At 46.3% G+C, this 21,662-nt stretch overlaps 3 protein-coding genes across 3 annotated transcripts; 1 reads left to right on the top strand and 2 right to left on the bottom strand.

Annotated features, from left to right (window-relative positions):
- Positions 1-1,032: 1,032 nt before the first annotated feature.
- rab11a (RAB11a, member RAS oncogene family) lies at positions 1,033-6,813 on the bottom strand. The gene is made up of 5 exons (XM_070991544.1): positions 6,657-6,813; positions 5,374-5,569; positions 4,883-5,076; positions 4,495-4,575; positions 1,033-3,490 (listed from the first exon to the last, which is right to left on the bottom strand). The coding sequence occupies exons 1-5, from the start codon at positions 6,694-6,696 to the stop codon at positions 3,354-3,356; spliced, it is 648 nt and encodes a 215-aa protein (XP_070847645.1). The 5' UTR covers positions 6,697-6,813; the 3' UTR covers positions 1,033-3,353.
- Positions 6,814-8,294: 1,481 nt separating this feature from the next.
- On the bottom strand, positions 8,295-11,519 carry sh2d7 (SH2 domain containing 7). Its single transcript, XM_070970631.1, has 6 exons — positions 11,368-11,519; positions 10,205-10,294; positions 9,950-10,115; positions 9,364-9,606; positions 8,425-9,087; positions 8,295-8,339 (listed from the first exon to the last, which is right to left on the bottom strand). Exons 1-6 carry the CDS (start codon positions 11,517-11,519, stop codon positions 8,295-8,297), a joined length of 1,359 nt encoding a protein of 452 aa, XP_070826732.1.
- Positions 11,520-13,592: 2,073 nt separating this feature from the next.
- On the top strand, positions 13,593-20,862 carry dapk2a (death-associated protein kinase 2a). The gene is made up of 8 exons (XM_070965167.1): positions 13,593-13,654; positions 15,604-15,825; positions 16,234-16,372; positions 17,808-17,937; positions 18,515-18,590; positions 18,688-18,840; positions 18,929-18,974; positions 20,209-20,862. The coding sequence occupies exons 1-8, from the start codon at positions 13,593-13,595 to the stop codon at positions 20,860-20,862; spliced, it is 1,482 nt and encodes a 493-aa protein (XP_070821268.1).
- Positions 20,863-21,662: the final 800 nt, after the last annotated feature.

Below are 21,662 nucleotides of genomic sequence, written 5' to 3'. Positions count from 1 at the left end.
AGAAATTGGTCTAAAATTACTGAAAATAGGAGTGTAGGTTTCTTTGAAAGAGGCTGGAAAAGTGCCTTCAGGTAAAGAGTTACTGATGATGGATAAAATACTGGGTCCAGTTAATTAACTGAACACGTCACATTCTGCCATCACATCAACGAGCTCTGGAAGAAGAGCAGAAGAAGAAGAAAGTGTCAGTAATGAATTCATGAGGGCTGAATTCCATTTAGCTCCTTCACTGAGGGCAGCTGATAAGAACATGAGGTGTCCTCTTGAGGTCACACCTTCTGCTCTCCTCCCACCTGAGCCACAGAACACCTGAGAGGTCTGCAGGGCTCTCAGGTGTCGCGCAAGCTGGCCGACCAATCACGCTTCAGGACGTGTTTCTGATCAATTAGCTCGTTTAGTGGCGCTTTGTCTGGTGGGTCCCGTACGTCCTCAGCCAGGTCCTGCAGAAGAGTCTGTAATTTGGTACTAATTAAAGAGCAAATAGAGAATAATTAGCCACTCGTTAATTCGAGTTTGTGAGAAAGAAAAAGTCAATTTCACATCGTTGATGGAGTTCGTGGTGAGTTTGTGAGCAGATGTTTGATTTCCAGAAAACTGCTGCTAAAAGTTTCATTCAGGCCGTCACTGATTCGTCTTTTTATTTCTGGTTTCAGCCAGAAAACGTGCAGAAAAAGTGAAACGTCAGAGTTCATCATAAGCGTCTTTAACCTGAAAGAAAATGCTGCAAATCCTCACGAGTGAAAAGCTGCAACCAGAGAATTTATTGACAGTTTGACCTCATGAATAATTAACAGTTTGTCAAGCGATGCTGATTAATATTCAGACAAATAATTCATTATTTCAGCAGCTAATTGATTAATGACTTCAGCTCTGATCTCAAAGTGACAGATTCATTTAAAACTAATTAAATCTACATTTACTGTCGACTGGTTTCGATTCGAAGCCGTCAGAAAAGACTCGTGTGAGGAGTGGCATTAATGAGTGAACAGCGTCTGATCAGCAGCATCGATCCATGGAAGACAGGAGGTCGTGTAAAGGTTTATGACTGGTGCGCTTTATTAAGATGAACTGATAACTTAAGATATAGACACAATTGTACAATTTATCAACCTGTACAAAACATAAAAGCATTCATTTGACCCCCCTCTTACATTTAACCCTCCAGATTCACTGAAATGAAGCAATTTCACTCGGACACGTTTACACTGGAATTACAGTCAGTTTGAGAATCCAACAGAGTAAAAAAAGGAAAAGAAATCAAAACACACGTCTTAAAAAAACACAGAACAATGGAGGTACGTGAAAATCATATTCTCAGAAAAAAGGAATCACTTCTTGAACGGACTGCCGGCGAGCGGCCCTGGAGCGGCCCGGCTGGCGGCGCCGTCTGTTCCGACAAAAAACGCCATTGGCGCTGGCAGCCGAGCTCGACGGCTCCAGAGCGCCGCATCCACCCTCTGCCTCTAAACACACACACACACACACACACACACACACACACACACACACACACACACACACACACACACACACACCGAGCTCAGGCATCCAATATGTCTGCTAACACCATCGCACACCGGCACGGCTACAGCGCTCAGCAGAACACACACTCGGGGGTTTCAGCGAGGCGTCCGTCGCCGCACACACCGAGCCTCAGCGCGTTTCCTGGACAGCGATGACGATGCGAGCTACGTAAGGCAGCGCGACACGGCGGTCGCACAGAAAGCCATGCATTGTGTTGAATCAGAGGCAGCTCGGTGTACGTAGGCTTAATGTGACGGACAGACGGAGCAGGGCGATCGGTTCAGGGGAGGCGGGTGCGACGGCGAGCTGTGACGGCGAGCTGTCAGCAGGTGAATGAGAGGCGTTTTCGGACAGGTACGCAGGTGAAGGAGGCACTGCGGCCTGAAGCGAGCAGAGCGGGCGGAGTCCCTCCGGTCCGCCTGACTCCTCGTGTCTGCTTTAAAGCTCGGCGGAGGAGAAGCCTTCTGTCAGCTTGAGGACGTGAGGAAAGACTTTTGAGACTCGGCCTCGGCTCTGCAGCGTTAGAGTTTGGCTGTGTGTCCAATCTGAGAGCAGGTCCAGATTCTCAGCGTGCAGTAAAAATCTAACCCTAAACAAAGAGATGAGCTGCTGAGGTTCAGTGCAGGACGCTCACGACGTCAGACGGTTTCTTCTTCTTTACTCTCTCAGCGCGTCCTAACTAGAGTTCAGTGTTACATGCAAAGTGTCCTTTTCTACACGAGGAGAGACTGATTATAATATTAATGAGTATCATAAGAATGTCATACAGGAGAACCACCTCAGTGCTCAGACTGCTGCCGTTTCATCGTTCCTTCATTTGCTGTAGAAGTGCACTGAGAACAGAACGAACAGCAGCGTGCCAGTTTCTGCATAGTCGTCAAGAATGATGCGTACTGTTTGTTCAACGCCGGAGCGGGAAAAGCCTGATGGACGGCCGCAGACGCGTGGCTGAGACCGCGAGCGGGACGACGCCTAAAACTACACATCCTGAAGGCAATGACACATGAAGCATGCAGCACGACAGAGCGCCACCTCTGAAAGACATGCGAAGCCGGCCCGGACCCGCCACCTGCTCGCGAGGCGGCGTGCGACATGCGAGCTCTCGAGCTTCCCGCCGCGCGAACCGAAGCTCGGCGAATGCACAAGTTTCTATGTTTCATTAGCGTCGTATTCACAGCAATCAGATCAAACGGCGTGACGCTACCGGAGCGCGGCACGTCCACGCCGCGCTCGATGCGTCCTCGTGGTTCCAAAACAGTACGCTGCACGAGGGGGGGGCAGAGGAGAAGCTGAATACAGGAATACACCTCAGAGCGACTTTGATGTGCTTTAAATTCATACTGACCCAGTCGTAGATACATGATACAAGACAGATCATAAAAACGTGGAGAAATCAACGCGAAGCACAAAGAAAAGAAGAAATCACATTCAGAGATTAAGACATTTTCGTGACGTCAGCGCATCTACAGTAATGAAATCTAAAGTGATATGAAACGCCTGCTGCCTGCTGTCCTGCAGTAGCCTAACGACAGAGGGGCTCTGCTGGGGGGCCACCCCATGCGGTGACTTCTTATACTGGGGTATGTTAACCTGGGGCGGGGGGGAGGAGGGACTGGGCGGGGGAGGGGGGCGGGTACAGGGAGGTGCAGAGTCGGGGTCACAGCGTTGGAGCTGTGGCTCGGCGCTCCCGCACACACACGCAGTACACCGAGGCAGTCTATTCTCTGGGGGGGGGGGGGGGGTTGAGGAGCTGTGAGCTGGCGGGGGGGGGCAGGGAGAGAGAGAGCGGGCGCAGGGGGAGGAGGGGTAGCAGCAGATCCACGGCCGGGCTAGATGTTCTGACAGCACTGCATCTTTGGTTTGTTCTCGGTGGGCTGCACCTGGATGTTGACCACGTTGTTGCTAGGCGACATGTCGCTCTCCTGACGCTCCGACATCTGCTTCTGGGAGACGATGCGGTAGATCTCTGGGGGGGGGGGGGCAGAAAAACAGCGTCATTCAGAGTCCACGGCCACTTTACATCCCGCCACATCGCACGCATTTAAAAACACAAATTTATTGTGAAATGAAGTTCTGACGTGACCGAGCAAAGTCAGTAGAGTAAACATTTCAGTAGAGTCACAGTAAACATTTCTAATCATGCAAGTTCTTCAATATCTTCCACTAAAAATGGTTTCAGGACTAGGGGTGGGCAAAAATATCGATATGGCAATATATCGCGATAATTTGTCTTCCGATTCAATATCGATATTCAAAATTTAAATATCGATATTGAATCGGAAGACAAAGTATCGCGATATATTGCCATATCGATATTTTTGCCCACCCCTTTTCAGGACATTTCCACATGTTTAGAATGTATTGTTAAATCTGGGCTACAAGTAAGATAAGATAAGATAAGATAAGGCAGGACTTTTCTGTGTTTTTCCCACATTAATGATCGGAGAAAAGTCTTAGAAAAGCGTAAAATCACATCGATGGCGGCTTCCTCTGTAAGCTGACTGAATATTAGTTTTGATCGATCAGTTTCTTTCCTGTCTGACTGAATGAAGACATTGTGTTTACTGACGCAGCACAGACCAGACGATGTCTTCAGCAGGACAAACAGAACATGGTCTTCGCCGCTGGTCTTCTCACTCGGGATAAAAAAGATTTGCCAGCCTAAAGATAAACCTCAGACCGTGTCATGTCATAAAGATAATCCAGTGCTGCTCTGCGGTCTGTTCAACTTCCTCCTCGCTGTAATCACCCTCATTCAAAGGGCGGCTCTCAGCGCTGATAAGAAAATCAGCTGAGGAACAAGGGTCGAACACTTCCTCAATAACCTTCAGCCTGTTGGTTTGTCAGAGTGTTAACAGAGGAGAAAGTGGTGGCTGTTGAACATGAGCTCGCTGTGATCACTGCTGGGGGCGAATGGACACGTGAAGAGGACGGACAGGCATGTCGGGGACGCCTCTCTCTGAGACTCACCTGTCAGAATGGTCTGGAAGGCCGTCTCGACGTTGGTGGAGTCAAGAGCCGACGTCTCCAGAAAAGACAGACCGTTCTTCTCTGCGGAGGAAAGCCGAACAACATTTGAGTCAGTTTCCAACGAGCAGCATTCCTCAGATAACAGACCAGTTTGACCCGTTAGCACAAACATGTGGTGGACAAACAGACAAAGGCAGCTCTGGCCTTCAGTGAGGACGCAATAAGTCCAAGAACATTTCATCTGCATTTTCATCTGAACGCATTCAGCAGAGACGCAGGATCTCTGAGCTCGTACTGAAGCCTCTTGGCTCTTACTGCTGCACAGCTCAGGAAGACTTTTTTAATACGTTGTTTCTGGTTAAAAAATGCTGAAAAATAACTTTCTTACCAGCAAAAGCCCGCGCCTCGTCGGTGGGAACAGCCCGGAGGTGACGCAGGTCACTCTTGTTGCCCACCAGCATGATGACGATGTTGCTGTCGGCGTGGTCCCTCAGCTCCTTCAGCCAGCGCTCCACGTTCTCATAAGTTAGATGCTTGGCGATGTCGTAGACCAGCAGAGCCCCCACAGCCCCACGGTAGTACCTGCAGCAGAGCCACATGCACACTCAGGAAGGCTGCTCATCATCCTCATCTTCATCATGAGAGCCAGACAGCAGAACATCTACAGAGTGATCGGGCTGGTCCTCTGTGTTTCTGCTGAGCGGTTAGTTTCATTTATCAGCCTTTCAGAAATCATAAACAGAAATAACTAATCTCATTGGCTGTCATTTGTAAACAACATGCTGCTGAGGAGTATCTGCTACAGCAGGGACGCTTTGTGTATCTTCACATTATGAACAGGAACCAGGCGTGCGGCCCCCCCCCCCCCCCCGTACTCACGCTGATGTGATGGCGCGGTAGCGCTCCTGGCCGGCCGTGTCCCATATCTGAGCCTTCACCGTCTTCCCGTCCACTTGGATGCTACGCGTGGCGAACTCGACTCCGATGGTGCTCTTGCTCTCCAGGTTGAACTCATTCCGGGTAAAACGGGACAGCAGGTTACTCTTCCCCACACCCGAGTCACCGATGAGGACCACTGGACGACAGGACAGAGAAAAGACATTTTAACAGAAGACAAATACACAGGATGTTAGAAAACGTGTGAACACTGATGGGTTTTTCCAGATTTTGACAGCTGCTTTCTAACAGACTCACTGATGTGAATTTCTGATGCTATGCTGCTCATCAACCACATGAATAAATCATTTCTCACTTTAGGTATCAGGTTATTCTTAAACAATGCTTCTACTTTTTATATTTACTGCTCTATCATGTCTAAACTTTCATTTTCTATCATTTTCATATTAACTTCATTCTTATATTCTGGCGTCCTTATTGTTGTGTTTATTGCTTTGTAGCGGCCAGAGGATCAACATTATTGAATATTACAAATAAAAATGCTGAGCCCTTCGAACCAGTATATTTAAAAATCATTAGCCTTTTTTACTTGCTAACGTTATACAATTATTTAATTAATTACCATCCCATCCTGAAATCATATCTTATGAACCAGTCTGAGCTGAGTAGAAGCTAACAGGACACACAGCAGTTTGTTTACAGGCGTTTCTCTGATCTTATTGTTCGCCTTGACTGCAGTTTTAAATACTAACTTAGCTAACAATGAGCCTAGTTTAGTAAGCGGCATGATTTACTGTACGCTAGCGATTAAACGCGTTTCTTGTACGTTTTAATATCGTTAATGCCGCTGCACGCTTGGCTAGCTGGATCCAGAGAAGATGATGCGATAACGGGTAACGTTAGGTGTGTCCGACGTGCGGCTGGTCCGCGCCCACTGACAGAAGCTAACAGCAGCTAACAGCTAATGTTAGCATCAGTTAATGTTAGCCATCGTTCAAGACGCGCTGCCGTTTACCGATAACGGACGGAACGTGATGAATACAACACAAACTGTACTTCCGTGGTTTAGAAAAGGCCGCTTTATGTCATGTAAATTAACTGCACTTGCTGACATTTCCCAGAAAGCTCGGTGATAAGCAATCGGTGCACAAAGGTTGACGGTGGCTAAGTTAGCATAGCCTGACAGTTAATCAGCTGGCCTGTTTAGCCTGCCAGCTAACAGGACTGGAGAGTTGTAACAATAACGACAAAAATCTTTGCTTTACCTTTGAACAAATAATCATATTCGTCATCTCTAGTGCCCATCGTCTTATTGAGAAATTGGTGGCCCGAGATTTAATATGATCTAATGAAAGGAAGGCGATCTACTGTATTTTACTCTTCCAACGGGAATCTGTTTGGGAGCCGTACTTCCGTAATTTCTTCTTCTTCTTCTCTGGCGGCCTATTGGCAGCACACGGCGACAATTGCGACATCTCGTGGCGAGGAGGGGGAACTGTCCAACACCTTTGTCGGACGTTGGGACAATTTAGCACTTTTCATTCACATTTCATTCCTGCCCTTCTGTCAGTTTAGCCTTGGATCTGGAATATTCCATAAACGTTCTACTATAAACAGTTGTATGATTTTATTATATATTTTGACCAATCAGCTGCCAGGAGTCTGGCATGTGAGCAATGCAGAGACGGCAGGCTGGACTGAGAAGAGACAGATCCTTCGTGATGAGGAGGTGACCATAAGAGGACAAGAGGCCTTTTGAAAAGAGGAGGGAGGGCTCAAGGGAAAGAGGAAGGCCTTTGAGAAGAAGAGAAGGCTCCTCAGAGGAGGAGGAGGGCAGCCCCCTGGGAGGGAGGTGACAGAGATGTGGATAATGAGGACAGAGTTTCAGATGGAGAAAGAACTCGTCATGAAGGAGAGGGAGTCACTTCAAAAGGAGCATGAAGGCATTTCAGATGAAGAGCACAGCATCAAGAGGAGGGAGGCTTTGGGCAGGACCGGGCCTCATGAGGAAGACTCTGTAGATGAAGAGGAGGTGATGTGTTCAGTCCACTCAGAGGAAATGAGGAGAAAACTGCAAGAAAAGCTGCCATGAAAAAAAAACAGATGACTGGATCTAACAGGTCAGTCCAGAGTCTGGACCTCCGTCTGTCAGTCTGTCCTCTCACAGTGGACAATAAAAACATGGCTTCTACATTACCCACAATGCAACTCAGCCACTGCAGTCTTTTACAGGACTGCTGCCCTTCACCTGTGAGCAGACTGTGACATCACATGTGAAACTGTGGATCAGATGTATTCATTATTATCGTCATGATCGTCCTTTAGCTTTAAAACTCGTCTTCCTGTCACATGTCCCAGCTCTCAGGTCACTGATGGACAGAAAGTAATACGTCCAGTTTGCAAATGTTTCTACTGGATTATTACGCTGAATAGATCCATTAATAAATCAAAACAAACGTGGATATGAACTGATGATGATGTATGTTTGTGTATAATAGTAAAGGAAAAAGTTAATTTGTCTAAATTTAAAGATAAATTAAATTAAAAAAAAGAAAAAAGAGTAAATACTTAACCACCTTTAATGCAACTGCTGCTACAGTCGTCACAGTTGTACAATGCCACTACTACTGCTGGTAATAATAAAAATGATAATAATACAAAGAAATGTATCTTAATCATGTTTTCTTCAATTTATTTTAAAAAATCTGGAGGTACAAAACATTTTAAATTTGAAGGAAAATGACAAGAACGTACACAACCATAACTCCTGCTGCGTTTATATCGGCTGGTTTCAACATCTGAATCCTACGTGACTTTCTTGCTTCATAAAAAAATCATATTATAAAAGTGATTTATTCATAATACTCATTTAATTTGTGTCTCAAAATATCAAACAGTCACATTTATTTCTTCTTGTAGTCAGGAAGGAATTTCTTCCATTTGGCATTCTGCAAACAGAAAAAAGGAGAGTCGTTAAATCAAACGCTCTGCTCTCAGACGGATCAACAGTTCTGCTCCGTCTGGCTCACTTACATTTTTCCCCCAGGTGGATTTGGCCTTCTTGGTCTTCATATCCTCCACGGACTCGTAGGTGTTTCCCTGCACCGCGGCGGCCTCCCCGGGGATCTGCTCGTAGGTGTCGTCGGGCAGCCCGGCTGGCGTCGGCCTCTGGGGAACCTCGGCGTACATGGCACCCTGCTGCGCTGGCCCGGGCCCCTCAGAGGCCTGGTACAGCGGGTTGGACCTGGACATCTCCACATCATGTCCCTGCTGCTCTGGCCTGCAGCTGCTCAGCTTCAGGCCGTCTCGGGGGTCGTGGAGGGAGTAGGTGTGACAGGTGACCCTCTTCAGAGGAGTGGGCGAGTAACACGCTGAGCAGGTGAAGGAGGAACTGCAGACCTGGTTCGAGTACTCTTCCTCATCCTCCTCCTCCTCCGTGCTGCTGTTGTTCAGTCTGGGTAGAGATCTGCTTCTGCTCTCCACCTGCATCAGCACAGAGTACAGGATCCCCGGCGGACAGAGATCACCTGGGTAGGTGGTGTCGGTGGTGCTGAAGGAGTCTCTGTCTGGGTTCGTGCTTCCTCTCGGCCTCTCTGCTCTGTGTGTGTCGCTCTGTCTTGGATGTGAGGTGTCAGGCAAAGATCCACTGAGGGACAAGCCCAGAGGGACGCCTCTCTTTGGGACCGGAGGTACACCCTGAAAGCAGAACAGTGAGAACAGGATGACGTTTAGCTGCTGGTGGCGGTCGAAACACAGCATCATCCTCAGGAGGTGGAGGACTGCAGATACCTGCTCTCAGCACTTCTGGTTGTTTGCTGTGGAAACAGCTGGACTGGCAGGGTTTAATACTGTCAATGCAAATGAGGCTGTTCTTAAAAAAATATGATCTCTCCTTTATGACGCACAGTCAAAACCCAGATAAGTATTATATTTATAGCCATTATAGCTAATAATGGATGGGCTGCGCCTCACCTGTGACAGGGACACTGTGTCTACAGACACCGCTCCCGTCAGCTTCCTGCTCTTAGATTTGGGTGGCAGCGCCGGTGGCTGCGCCGCAGGAGCGTCACTCTGCTGCTGAGTCCTTTGATTATTACCAGGGTTGCTCTGATGATGCTTTTTCTGGTCCCACAGAGTCCGCAGAGCTTGGACGCTCACCCCAGGCTTCTCTTTGGTTTTATAATTCACCACGTCATACAGCTCACCTGTGTTTACCTGAAAACAACAACCTGTGTTATTGTTGTCTCTTTTCGGGGGGTAAACTAGACCCGTGGTGTTTTTAGATTTAGAAACCTGCAGTGCTGCAGTAAAGTTCACTAAAAGAAATCTTTCTACAACCTCCTCTCGTCTTCGTATCGAAGATCTGCGGCTCGTGGGCCCTTGCTAGTTCACACCTTAGCATATTAGCATGTTAGCACTTCCTGAATGGAACGAAACACAGCTGAAGCTAATGAAAGATGAGCTGATGGAAAGTCAGAGGATCTCTGAAGTCATTGGGAGACATTGTCTGGGAACCGTGAAGCACTTCCTGTCAGTGGCTGAGAGGCCCCCTCCTCACCTCATGGCAGCTGGAGGTCAGGTATTCTCCAAAGGGCTGGATGGGGCTGACCTTGTAATACTCTATCAGCTCGGTCAGACTGCCGTATGTCTGACAGTCTCCCGCTATGACGAACTGTCCGTCTTGATTCTGGGTGATGACAAAATGGCGGCACCTGTCGTGGCCCCTGCGGAGGAAACGCACGGCCAGTCAGGCGAATCAGAGAGGCAGAAAAGAAGCAACTGATCAACGCTGAACAGATGTGAGCGGCCTTACTTGTAGGACAGGATGTATCCGATGGCTTTATCACTGAGGCGAATGAGAAAACAGCCCAGGGCTTTATCTCTCAGCAGATCTTCAGTGTCCCTGAAGCAGAGCGCGACACCGAGCCGATGAAGCAGAGCAACAGGCAAATTAGATTTAAACACGTCACGTCTGTCTCTTTCATTCACTCGCACAGAAATCACCCTGCGGATGACAAGTCCATCTGTGTCACCTCTAAACCTTCATCCTGTCAAATACATTGATTTTTTGGGAGGAATCACATCAATCATCTGTTCTTTGTGTTTCAAAGCAGGAATATATAACTACATCATTACATAGAACTTCACAGTCTTATTCTTCTATAATGATAGAATTCATTATCCAGGCAATAAAACAGGTCAGTACACCTGCAGCTACAGGTGTGACCAGTGACTGCTGCTGGCTAATGTTGCTAATGCTAACATTAGCCACCCTTAAGTCAATATTATTGAATTCTTTGGATTTTCATAAAAACACTGAATCCTTCTTGTGTTTGTTTTTGTTAGAGTTAAGTCGAGTCAGTTCTGTTGCGTCTAAAAATACTACAATCAGTACATGAAGTACCACCATCTGTCAGTGTTTGTAGGACAAACCTTCGTCTACAGGTTTTAAAGTCCCTGAATTACCACTGAGAACATAACCTGAGTGCTGGAAGATGTATTCAGATCAAGTAGTACATACGCAGTAAAAGTATGTTAGTATTAGTAGCAACTGTACTTCAAGTATCAAAAGTAAATGTACTCATGCAGATAAATGGCCGCTGTGGGTGTTACTATATTATTGGATGATTACTACACCTGTGTTCAGGGGTAACGTCCTTCTGAACTGTAGTAGAATTAGAAAGTTGCATGAAATGGAAAAGCTTGATTAAAGTGGAGGTACGTCATATTTACACTTTAATAAATGTGTTTAGTTTCCATCACTGCGTGAGCTCGTGTCCTCAGTATCTACGTCTCTGCAGCTAACAGATAAACAAACATGGGATAAACATCATGTTGACTGCAGACCTTTCTACCGTCTGCTGCAGAAGTCCATTTAAATAAAGGTCATTTAAAGCAGAACCCACAAAGTCAAATCAAGCTCAGCGTCCACGCCGTCTCTCTCCGCTCTGTCGCCACAGATTTTGTGTTTCTTACTTTCTTGCAGCAAAGCCTTGAAACCAGTCCGGGAAGTTTCCGTTGTTGAGGATGAGCGGCGCCTGCGTCTGCGTGAACCACCTGAGCACCAGCTCCTTCAGGCCTCCTTCTGATGGCTCCATGTGGAGGTCAACGCCGGGCTTCTCCTCCATCCTCGCACCTTTACCTGAGCTGAGCTGTGACAGCTCGTACTGTCTGTTCAGGTGACGTTTGGCTGTCAGAAGGAAGACCAGCGCCTCATTTGCCTGTTGCTGTTCAGTATCTCACCTGTCTGAATAGCCGTATTGTTTCAGTTTGTCTGCCAGTGACTCTTCCACCTCCCAGCCGGCCGGTTTCATTTTACTATCTGTGTTCCTTGTTCCAGATTGAACTTTAATGGCTTTGTCACATAATGCATTTCTCATTTGGCTTGTTTTCTTTTTACTTTGATCAACTGGTTCCACCATGTGGGAAACGGAGGAGCTGAAGTCGAGACGGGGGACATGGTGAGTGTTTGTGATTGTCCTTGTATTGATCGCTGTGTGGGGACAAAAATCTCAGCCTACCGTTTCATTACAGGGACTCGCCTCCCACATGGCTGCAAACAGCCAATCCCAAACCAAGGAAGCACATTTTGCAGGTAATTTGGTCATGAACCAAATTATTGGACAAAGTGAAAGTTTGACTTGATGAAGGCACAAAATGAACTCAGCCTGAGGGGAGCATGAATATCTGGACCAAATTTCAGAGCAATCCATCCGATATTTATTGACATTTTGCTCCAAATGCTGAATGTCAGTCTGATGCTGGTTCAGGTTGAAAAGTCAGCCAATGGGGACCACGAACCTCTGAACCAAATTTAATGCCGATCAGTCCAATAGTTGCTGAGGTATTTCAGTGTGGACTGACTGACCAACATTTCCATCTCTCTGGCAGTTTGGTTGAACTTCGACAGTGGTTTCAAATTGAAGAGGTTCGTTCTCATGTGAGCGTGAATGTGTTAAATGGAAAAATTTAATGTAAACCTGCACGTTTGGCTGGATGGAGGTACTACAGGGAGAAGGTCAGGTGAGCCATTCTGATTCATCCTCTGTGGGTCGCTCAAATCCAGAGCTGATTTACCTGAAACTCAACCAGGTGAATGACCGACATCGCCATAAAAAGGGGATTGAGTAAACTGTATTCATGGAATTCAGTGTTCAGGCTATTGATCAACAACCTTATTGAACTCTGACACAGATGAAACCTAAACCAGGTGGATAATTTAACAAGATATGGAGAAAGGATTACCAACTCTAATGCAAGTGTAAAAAAATAGATTATTTTTTATTGATAAGAAAGCTATTAATCAGCCTTATTAATTAAGAAATGTGTCTATAAAAGCAATTGATTTTCAGACTTCAGTGTGCCTGCGTGCACGAGACAACAGGTGTCATAGTTTCACGCACGAGCTGAACAGATGGTCGAGCCAACAGGCAGAGCGCGTGTACAGCTGCTGTGTGTGAAACACGGCACGACGCGCCAAACCTCATTCACGTTACTGCGAAGGGAAGCTGTACTCAAATATCTGCAGAGGTACGTACCGGATTTAAGACTTTTGAATACATTTCGTGACTTGGTAGGTCTTTGTTTGCGATTCGGCATAAGATTAATACACGTGAAATCATATTTTTAAGATTTCAGACTGCTTTATCATGTAATGGTGTGAGGAGCAGCGTGAACAAAAGTTCATATTTAGTTGAATCAGATTGCTGTGCTAGAGGGTGAAAAAAATCCACTCCTTTAATGTACGTCAGTCACGCGCAATACTGCATTAAATTTGTGGTTTTCTGAATGAAGTTCGCTGCCTCCGCGCTGGTGAGCGACATGTGTGGGGACATGAGCACAGCGTTGGAGACACACAGGACAGGAGGAGGACGAGGGACAGACTTCACGATTAAAGACCTGAAGTTTTCAACACGGTACGACATTTTCTGATTACTGCTGTTATTTCGGTTTGCTGGTGTTTTATTTATGACTGGACATGAACGAGTTTACGGCTCCAGTGTCCATAAAGACAAACCGTCCCCGACTGTTTTACTTTGATGAGTTTCTATAACACACTTCCTACAAACTGATCATTCAGTTTTCTTATCTGTTGGCCATTTGGTGAAAAAGTTGTGGAAGTTGATAAAATACGTGTGTTGTGTTTTTACAGGTGAAAGAGATGAGAAGTGAAGCAGAGGAATAAACTGAAGGCTGCAGACATGGATGTATTCAAACAGCAGAAAGTGGAGGATTTCTATGAGATTGGTGAAGAGTTGGGAAGGTACAGACATGCATGCATGCAGCAGCCTTTATCTTACTGTTTTTAATGTAGTTAAGTGAATAATGGTGAGATGTTTAATGAAAATCCAAAGGACTGCAGACACTTCAGTACATGACAGTCTGATAAGGTCACCTGAATTAACTGATATTAGATCAATATTAAGACACTCAAAGTGGTGGACAAGAAATAATAAAGAAATGATTTAGGGAAAATCTGTGCTGCATCATGGGATTATATCTTTCATCTCGTTTAGTTTATTTAGGACATAAAGCAGAAATACAAAGGAATCATGACATTGTCAGGAACAATGAGTCAGACATTAAAATAAATAAACAGATCATAATAAGGAGAAATCTGACCCTGATGTCAGTGATGGTGTAGAGCTGCTGAGATTTATTTCTCATAACATTTTAAGGTGGAACTCGACAGACATCGAACAACAAGGAGTCACTTCACCTTAACTCAAGGGCACAGAGGAGCATGTAGGTCACAGCAGCACTTATTACTGCTGAGCTCCAACCGTATGGAAATTACACTGAATCATTAACTGCACGCTCAAAACCCCCCCTGCACCTGCGACAACACAGCAGTGCACTTCTGATTTTCCTGACTGCTTTAATACGACTGAAACTGCCCAAAGCTTCCTGTTCGACCTGGTTGCCGTCACATTGTTTAAGTTTTTCTGTAAAGACTGCGCTGAAATATTCCCGCAGCAGAAAAGAAATGGAAATAAACTGCTTGTGTTTGGGCCCAGTTTTGCTGCAGTGTGTTGTCATGTGGGGACAACTGTTCTGCAGGCCGAGCTGCTTTTTAAAGGACTCTTCTATCTTTAGCCGTGGCTAAATCTGCTCCCAGACGGGCTGCAGATGAGGAAGTGGAGTGCTGGCGGAGTGTTGGCTTACAGACCCGTCGGGTGAACCAGAGAAAATAGATGCAGCTGCGCAGACATTTAAATACTTAACGACACCAAACCCAGCAGCTGACGTGAGGTGTTTGCTTGTTTTGGGATGTTTGAGTTCAGCAATGCACAAATAAAACAATCATTAAGGTAATTACATCACCGCCTCCATCAGCTGTGAGCCGGACCAGTGACATCCATTCACATTCCATCAAACTGGACCAGTATAGGACCAGTTGTGGCTTCTCAAAGTCTGAAAGGTTCTCCTTTGGCTGAAGCGCCCCCTTCAGGCCAGTCAGTGAAAATTAACCCTCCTCAGGACGTCTCAGTGTGGTCTGAACTGTTAGCAGGACATCAACATCACAGAACTGTGTGGTTACCTTTAATATGTCCAACATGGCAGTAAGAGACAGATTTAGGAAGGCTGGGGGGGTGGAGGAGAGCCGAGATGGTGACGGAGGGATGAATAAGGGTCCATAGGGTGAAGGAATGAGGATGGAGGGATGGAGGGATGGAGGGATGGAGGGATGGAGGGATGAAGGGAGAGGCCCGGGTCGTGGATGGACGGATGGCAGAATGAAGTGGTGTTGGCTGCCGGCGGGGAGTCCAGACTCGTCTCTTCAGTCGTCTCTTCACAAGGTCTCTGGTTTGTGTCCCCTGTGGTTCCCGATGAGAGACAAGGGACAGTTTAGGATGTCCACATGAGGACAGGAGATCTCAGACAGATATTAGTATTATCAGGAAAATGTACTTTAAGTATTGAAAGTAAAAGTACTCAAAAATCCTCACATTTACGAAGCTGGAACCATGACATGTTTGTTCCAGTGTCCAGTTAATTGATGAATCGACTAATCGTTTCAGCCGTGTTTGTACTGTTGAGTAGTACATTTCTGTGGTGGAGTGACAAGTGGCACGACAAGAAAAGACTCAAGTACTCAAGTGAAGTACAAGTACCTCAAATTCAGACTTAATTGCGTTCCACCGGTGGGACTTTGTCAGTGTGATGATCATTCATGGTGGAATAAGCGTTTCTGTCCCGTCTGTGTTTCAGCGGGCAGTTCGCCATCGTGAAGCAGTGCAGAGAGAAAAGCTCTGGTCTGCAGTTCGCTGCCAAGTTCATCAAGAAGCGGCAGAGCATGGCGAGCTCTCGAGGCGTGAGGCGGGAGGAGATCGAGCGGGAGGTGAACATCCTGCAGCAGATCCAGCATCCCAACATCGTCACGCTGCACGACGTCTACGAGAACCGCACCGACGTGGTGCTCATCCTGGAGCTGTGAGTGACCGCCGGCCCCAAAAATACCAATATCAAAGAGACGGAGGGCAGACTGAGCAGCCGCCATGACAGTCCTGTCCAACGTGAGACTCCAGAGAGGATAAATTCAGTTACACTACGAGTGATAAAACTGTGACTAATAAAGGAAAATCAACATTTTACAGTGTTCTTAAAGCAACAGCAACATTGTAAGAACACATGTTTGTATGTTTATGATGCTTCTGAAGTTTATGAATGACGACATATTGACAGTTAGAGACAGTCAGTCTGTCCATGGCACTTCTCACGTCAGGCTCTAACGTCAGCCAGTCGCCGCTCATTTTCATGCAGATGTAGAAAGTCTGAAAACGTGTTGATCTGCACCGATTCAGTGACGCAGGCAGCTGGATGATGGTGTCTCTGTTCCAGAGTCTCTGGAGGTGAACTGTTTGACTTCCTGGCGCAGAAGGAGTCTCTGAGCGAGGAAGAGGCCACTCAGTTCATCAAGCAAATCCTGGAGGGCGTCAACTACCTCCACGCCAGGAAAATAGCCCACTTCGATCTCAAGGTTCGTCCACTCGAGACCACGTTCAGCTGAAGTGTCGCTCTGAAACTCACGACCAGCTCTTCACCTCGTTTCACGCTCAGAGATCACCGCTCAGGGTGACTCAGCAGGGCCTGGAAGGCTTTCCTCCCAGAGGGGGGGCGACGCTCCTTCATCATGACAGTGGATAAAAACTAATCTCACCACCAGCTCCGTTTACTCGCAGTTCTGGAGCTTTCGATTGTATCACATGATCTTCATCAGCAGATGGAGTTTGCCTGCTTTATGTGGAACTGTAGATGTTCAAATTTCCATCGTTTCTGAGCACTTTCATGACTTCTCATCCATGTGTGAGGGTGAGGAAGTCTGTTTTGGTTGGCTGGTTGAACTGTGGGTTCGCTCTTCAGGATTTTCTGCCTCTTTTCTTCCATGTGGAAAATTCAGCTGTGAGGATTTTTGAGATAAATGTGTCTGAACCAGATAAACCTCATCTGCTGATGACGACCATGTGAAATTACCAAAAACTCCAGAAAAGCCACTAAATGGACGCTGCAGCGAGATTATTAGTCAGTATAAATGCCTGAAAACATGACCTGAATTGGGAGGATGAACGTAATAAGATGTGCGTTCAAGCAAAACCTTTTTCTTCTTTGTGATTCTGTTTGGAAAATGAATTTGAAGTCATTTGGATAATTAATTGTTTCAGTCATTTTCTCTCCTCCAGCTTCTCTTTTGCTGCTTTTCTCTTTTTCTATCATTATTAATCCCTCTGCGATCACGCTCACGCGCACAAACAGGAGAGATGTGTGGACACGTGTCAGATTTGGAGGCTTCCTCGTATTCAGGCGGAGCAGCTTGTGGTTTGGTCCCTCCACAGAGCTGAGCCGTCCACGCTGGACTGAACCGACCGCCCGTCCTGCTCCCGTCTGCTGTCCCCACAGGCTGAACTGCTGTCGCCTGACCAGTGACTGATGCTTGTGTTTCTTCTTCTTGGCAGTAGTTTGGGTTTTTGGGCACAGGCGGGCCGAGCCGCAGAGAGTGAAGGTGGACGTCAGAGTACAGTGTGAACATCAGCTCAAAGGTTTTCCACCAGGCCTTCAGGGTTCAGCTTGTTCTGATTAGATCCAAGAGTCATTCAACAAGGTCGTGAGGCCGGTTTGCCAGACTCTCAGACTGATTTGGGATGTTTTATTGTGAAACCAGATGAGTTCAGTGACTGGAACCATTTGGCTGTGATGACTGGAGCCCCTGGTCTAAGATTTGTTCCACTAGGTGGAGCTATTAGCTGTGTTTAATGGAAAAATCTCTCTTAAGGGATGTTCACAGTCACTTTGAAATAGCTTTTCTCTGCATGTTAATTTCTCACTGACCTGAGGTGATGATTTTTCTGTCGGGCCAAAAACGAGCCGACCTTGCACCTTATTAACGTGTTTATGTCGTTTGTCCCTCTCGTCTGCAGCCTGAAAACATAATGCTGCTGGACAAGAACGTGCCGCTACCGAGAATCAAACTCATCGATTTTGGTCTCGCCCACAAGATTGAAGCTGGGGTTGAGTTCAAAAACATCTTTGGAACGCCTGAGTTTGTCGGTAAGACGAGCTCGTTTGTCGTGTTTGATGTTGAACTTTTTTTAACACATGAATGGAATCACATGCATGTTAAGATGAACCGTAGAAAAGTCATTTATGGCACATTCAGCCACTCTGAGAGCACAAACTAATCTCTGTGAGTAAAGACACGAATCCCTTTTAGTTATAATCGTACAAAACGTTGAAGCCTGCTGGATCTCAGAGGACGATTCCAAAGATTTCTCCAAAAAAAAAAAACAATACGGCAAGCATGCAGTTATTGTTGTCTCCCAGTTATTACATTAAATGAATTAAATATCCAGATGTCTGCAGTTCAGGGTAAGACCAGAGATGAAACGAGGTCCCTGTTACTGACAGCGAGGTCTTACTCAGTCTGGCCTTTCAGAGAAAAATGTGGCTGTAATGGTTCAAACTGACACCCACCATTAATGGAACATGTCTGTCCCAGTAACCTAAAGATCATCAGATGCCTCAAAACCAGCGACTTCAGAAACGTCTGCCGGTCAGGTGATGATGCTTCATGTTTCAGATACTTTAACAGCGCCTCATGCCGCCTGTCATCTGTTTACCTTTTAAGCACCAGAGATCGTCAACTATGAGCCTCTGGGGTTAGAAGCAGACATGTGGAGCATCGGCGTCATCACCTACATCCTGCAAGTGAAGCCCCATCACGTCACGTCACGCCCAGGGTACCACACGTTACACTCAAACAGCACCATGAACAGCTCCTCCTTTTCTGTTCGGCCCCAGGCTGAGCGGTGCGTCGCCTTTCCTGGGGGAGACCAAGCAGGACACCCTGAGGAACATTTCAGCCATAAATTATGAGTTTGATGACGAGTTCTTCTGTCACACCAGTGAGCCGGCCAAGAAATTCATCAGCCAGTTGTTGGAGAAGGATAAGAAGTAAGAGAATAAAAAGAATAAAAAGGTTCATCTTTGTGTTTCTGGTGGTTTAATAATATTATTTTGGATTTTCTGTTTTCTCTCACAGGAAAAGATTAACGATTCAGGATGCCCTTAATCACCCGTGGATCAAGGTAAAGCCTGAATTATAGCCAAGTGTCTTTTTCAGAAACCTTATGTTTTTTTATTATTGCATCCCACGTGTAGACTTTTAGACATTTCTGACTTTGACTACTCGGCGTAGCATCAACAAGGACGAACAGTAATGTGATTACACTTACAGCATCGCAGCCATGCATGATGCAGAGACCTGAGGACTGATTATGTGCTGAATAATGAACGCAGCCAAAAGCAACGTCCTGAAGCAAACCTGCTTCAAGGTGCCAGATCGGAGCTATTTTTTATGCCAAAAATGTCCCCGAGCACCCCGCCAGTTCGATTTAACAAGAATACTGAAGTGACTCATGCTGTCCGGCTCGAGATGAGAAATGGAAATGTGTGTAAATATAATACACGCTGTGATGCAGCCTGACTGAGAATATCTGACGAATTCTGTTGACCCTGATTCTTCATTTACATTCAGTTTTTCAGCAAAGATGAATATATTTTTATGTGTCAGAAGAATCTTTATCTAAGATTAATTATCAATTAATTAATAATTCAGCCCAGATCAAATGTCTGCTGTGTGCTCTGTGCACAAAAACGTTAATTCTAAATGTTTAGTCATTTTTACAGTATGAGTCAGGACAAAAGCAAAAGGCATTTCTGGGATCCTGCTCGACTCTCGCAGGCTTACAGTCTGTTTCAGGCCTCGTTTCGGCCTTTGTCACAGCAGAAAACCTGAGTCTCATCATGAGCTGGAGGATTAAATCATACCTGAAATGCTACAATCCACCAAAGTGAGGCACCGTACCAGATCAATAAATCCCTGTTTTCATTATCTCTTCTTTGTTTTAGAAGGGCGAGGCCTGGTGGAGATCTATGAACTCCTCGAGTTCATGTGTTTGACTTTAACCAAACAAACAAACCCAAAGGGTCAGCCGGGTGGCCATCCCATAGTTTCTGATTAGATGGTGGCAATAACCTCCAGCCGCCTTTCAGCTCTGACACGTTGAACATCTGACAGCAGTCCTCTTTCTGGACTGTTTTCACTGCATCATGTCATCGCTGGTAACTTCCCTCTGGATCATTGTGCACAAGCCTGTGCTGTGCACATGATACAGGACGGGAACAGTGTTTGTAGTGTGTAATGCACCTTTGGTGCAAGTCTACCTGATGCACTAACATACCTGCATGAGCTCTCTGTATCTGTGCCTGCGCCTCTCTCTGGACCACAGTCACTAACTGTCTCTGCTTTAAACCCTGAAGTCCAATGAGCACAAGGAGGAAAACAAGGCCCAGGAGCCGAAGAAACGGGAGCGGCGCCAACTGAAGACCAAGCGCCTGAGGGAGTACACCATCAAGTCCCACTCCAGCATGCCGCCCAACAACACCTACGTAAACTTCGAGCGCTTTGCCAAGGTGGTGGAGGACATCGACCAGATGGAGAGCTCCTTCGTTAGCCTGGCGGCAGCTCATGACTCCCTGCAAGAGGATGTGGACGCCATGGTGTCTATATACAATGAAAAGGAGGCGTGGTACAAGGAGGAGAGCGAAGGCGTGCGCCACGACCTCTCACAAATCCGCTACGAGTTCCGTAAGGTGGAGGCCTTCAAGAGGAGCCTGCAGGACGACATGCAGGCTTTCAGCTCCAGCCTGAGCGCCATCAGCAGCCGCTTCCAGGAGAGACAGAACCACTTTGATGCGCTGCGTCTGGAACTGAGCAATGAGCTGAAGTGGGTGCAGGAGGTGGTGGGCTCGTTTCCCATGGACGGAGGTGGTGGAGGATACCCCAACTGCAGCTTCTCCACCGTCTTCAACAACGACGTGAACGAAGCCCTGAAAGAGCTGCTGAACCGCTCCTGTGGAGGAGAGCTGCTGTCCGGGATCAACCTGGACTTTGAGAGTGGACAGCAGAGATGAACGCTCAGAAACTTCACACTTATATCAAAACCGTTAGAATCACAGCAGTGACCAGAGGAGATCCGACGTCACAGCGATAAGAAGGAATACACAGCTGATGAGGGCAAACTTTACGATGTTGTTATGTCAAACAGGATGAGCAAATGATCACATGGTTTTATTTAGGTTTCACACAGTTATTTTAGAATCAGGGCTGGATTCACATCACAGAACATTTACAGTGTTTTTGTATAAAAACTGTATTTTCATGCTGAAAATCAGCATTTCAGTGTCATTTTGAGTCAAAAATGTCAGTCTGCTGTGTTTTGTGTGGATTTTATTGATGATGTCTTCATATAAAAGCAGTATGAATGTTGGTGTTGGTTCTGTGGATGTGTGTTCAGACAGTAGCTGTCAGCGTCGTTAGAACAGCTCGCAGACTGTTGATGAAATCACATCAATTCACATCATTTGATTTGGTGTTTTAAATGAAATTAGATTCATTCAGACAGTAAAATGCTGGTTACCCATGAGTTCAGATTGGTCAGCACTGTGACAGCCAGCTGATGGTTCATTACACAGTATTGTTTGCTTTGTAAATTTGCACTAGAGAGTCACACCTGCATCATTAATGCTGTTTCAGGTCTTATGAATCTATATTTGTATATCAGGACGCACAGGAGATCAGCGCAGTGTTAACCCGAGTCCAGTGAACCAGTTTATGTCTCAGCTGACTGAAGTTTTTGTTGGGAACTTCAACATTACTCAGCTTTTTTATCTGGAGGGCAGCTGGATCCAGTCAGCTGGGAGCATTTTGGCAT

The sequence above is a fragment of the Chaetodon trifascialis genome, chromosome 1 (genome assembly GCF_039877785.1).
Source record: "Chaetodon trifascialis isolate fChaTrf1 chromosome 1, fChaTrf1.hap1, whole genome shotgun sequence".
Classification (NCBI taxonomy): Eukaryota; Metazoa; Chordata; class Actinopteri; order Chaetodontiformes; family Chaetodontidae; genus Chaetodon; species Chaetodon trifascialis.
Note: the sequence above shows the minus strand (reverse complement) of the source record. Positions and strands in the feature narration are given on the sequence as shown.

Excerpts from the sequence above, each read along its gene's own strand:
- dapk2a (XM_070965167.1), top strand. The coding sequence starts at position 13,593 with ATGGATGTATTCAAACAGCAGAAAGTGGAGGATTTCTATGAGATTGGT. Across the intron at positions 13,655-15,603 it reads ATTGGTGAAGAGTTGGGAAG|CGGGCAGTTCGCCATCGTGA; the intron begins GTACAGACATGC and ends TCTGTGTTTCAG. Across the intron at positions 16,373-17,807 it reads TAGCCCACTTCGATCTCAAG|CCTGAAAACATAATGCTGCT; the intron begins GTTCGTCCACTC and ends TCTCGTCTGCAG.
- sh2d7 (XM_070970631.1), bottom strand. The coding sequence starts at position 11,519 with ATGGAGGAGAAGCCCGGCGTTGACCTCCACATGGAGCCATCAGAAGGA. Across the intron at positions 10,116-10,204 it reads GGATACATCCTGTCCTACAA|GGGCCACGACAGGTGCCGCC; the intron begins GTAAGGCCGCTC and ends TTTCCTCCGCAG. Across the intron at positions 9,607-9,949 it reads TGACCTCCAGCTGCCATGAG|GTAAACACAGGTGAGCTGTA; the intron begins GTGAGGAGGGGG and ends TGTTGTTTTCAG.
- rab11a (XM_070991544.1), bottom strand. The coding sequence starts at position 6,696 with ATGGGCACTAGAGATGACGAATATGATTATTTGTTCAAAG. Across the intron at positions 4,576-4,882 it reads CGAGGCGCGGGCTTTTGCTG|AGAAGAACGGTCTGTCTTTT; the intron begins GTAAGAAAGTTA and ends TTTCCTCCGCAG. Across the intron at positions 3,491-4,494 it reads CTTCCAGACCATTCTGACAG|AGATCTACCGCATCGTCTCC; the intron begins GTGAGTCTCAGA and ends CCCCCCCCCCAG.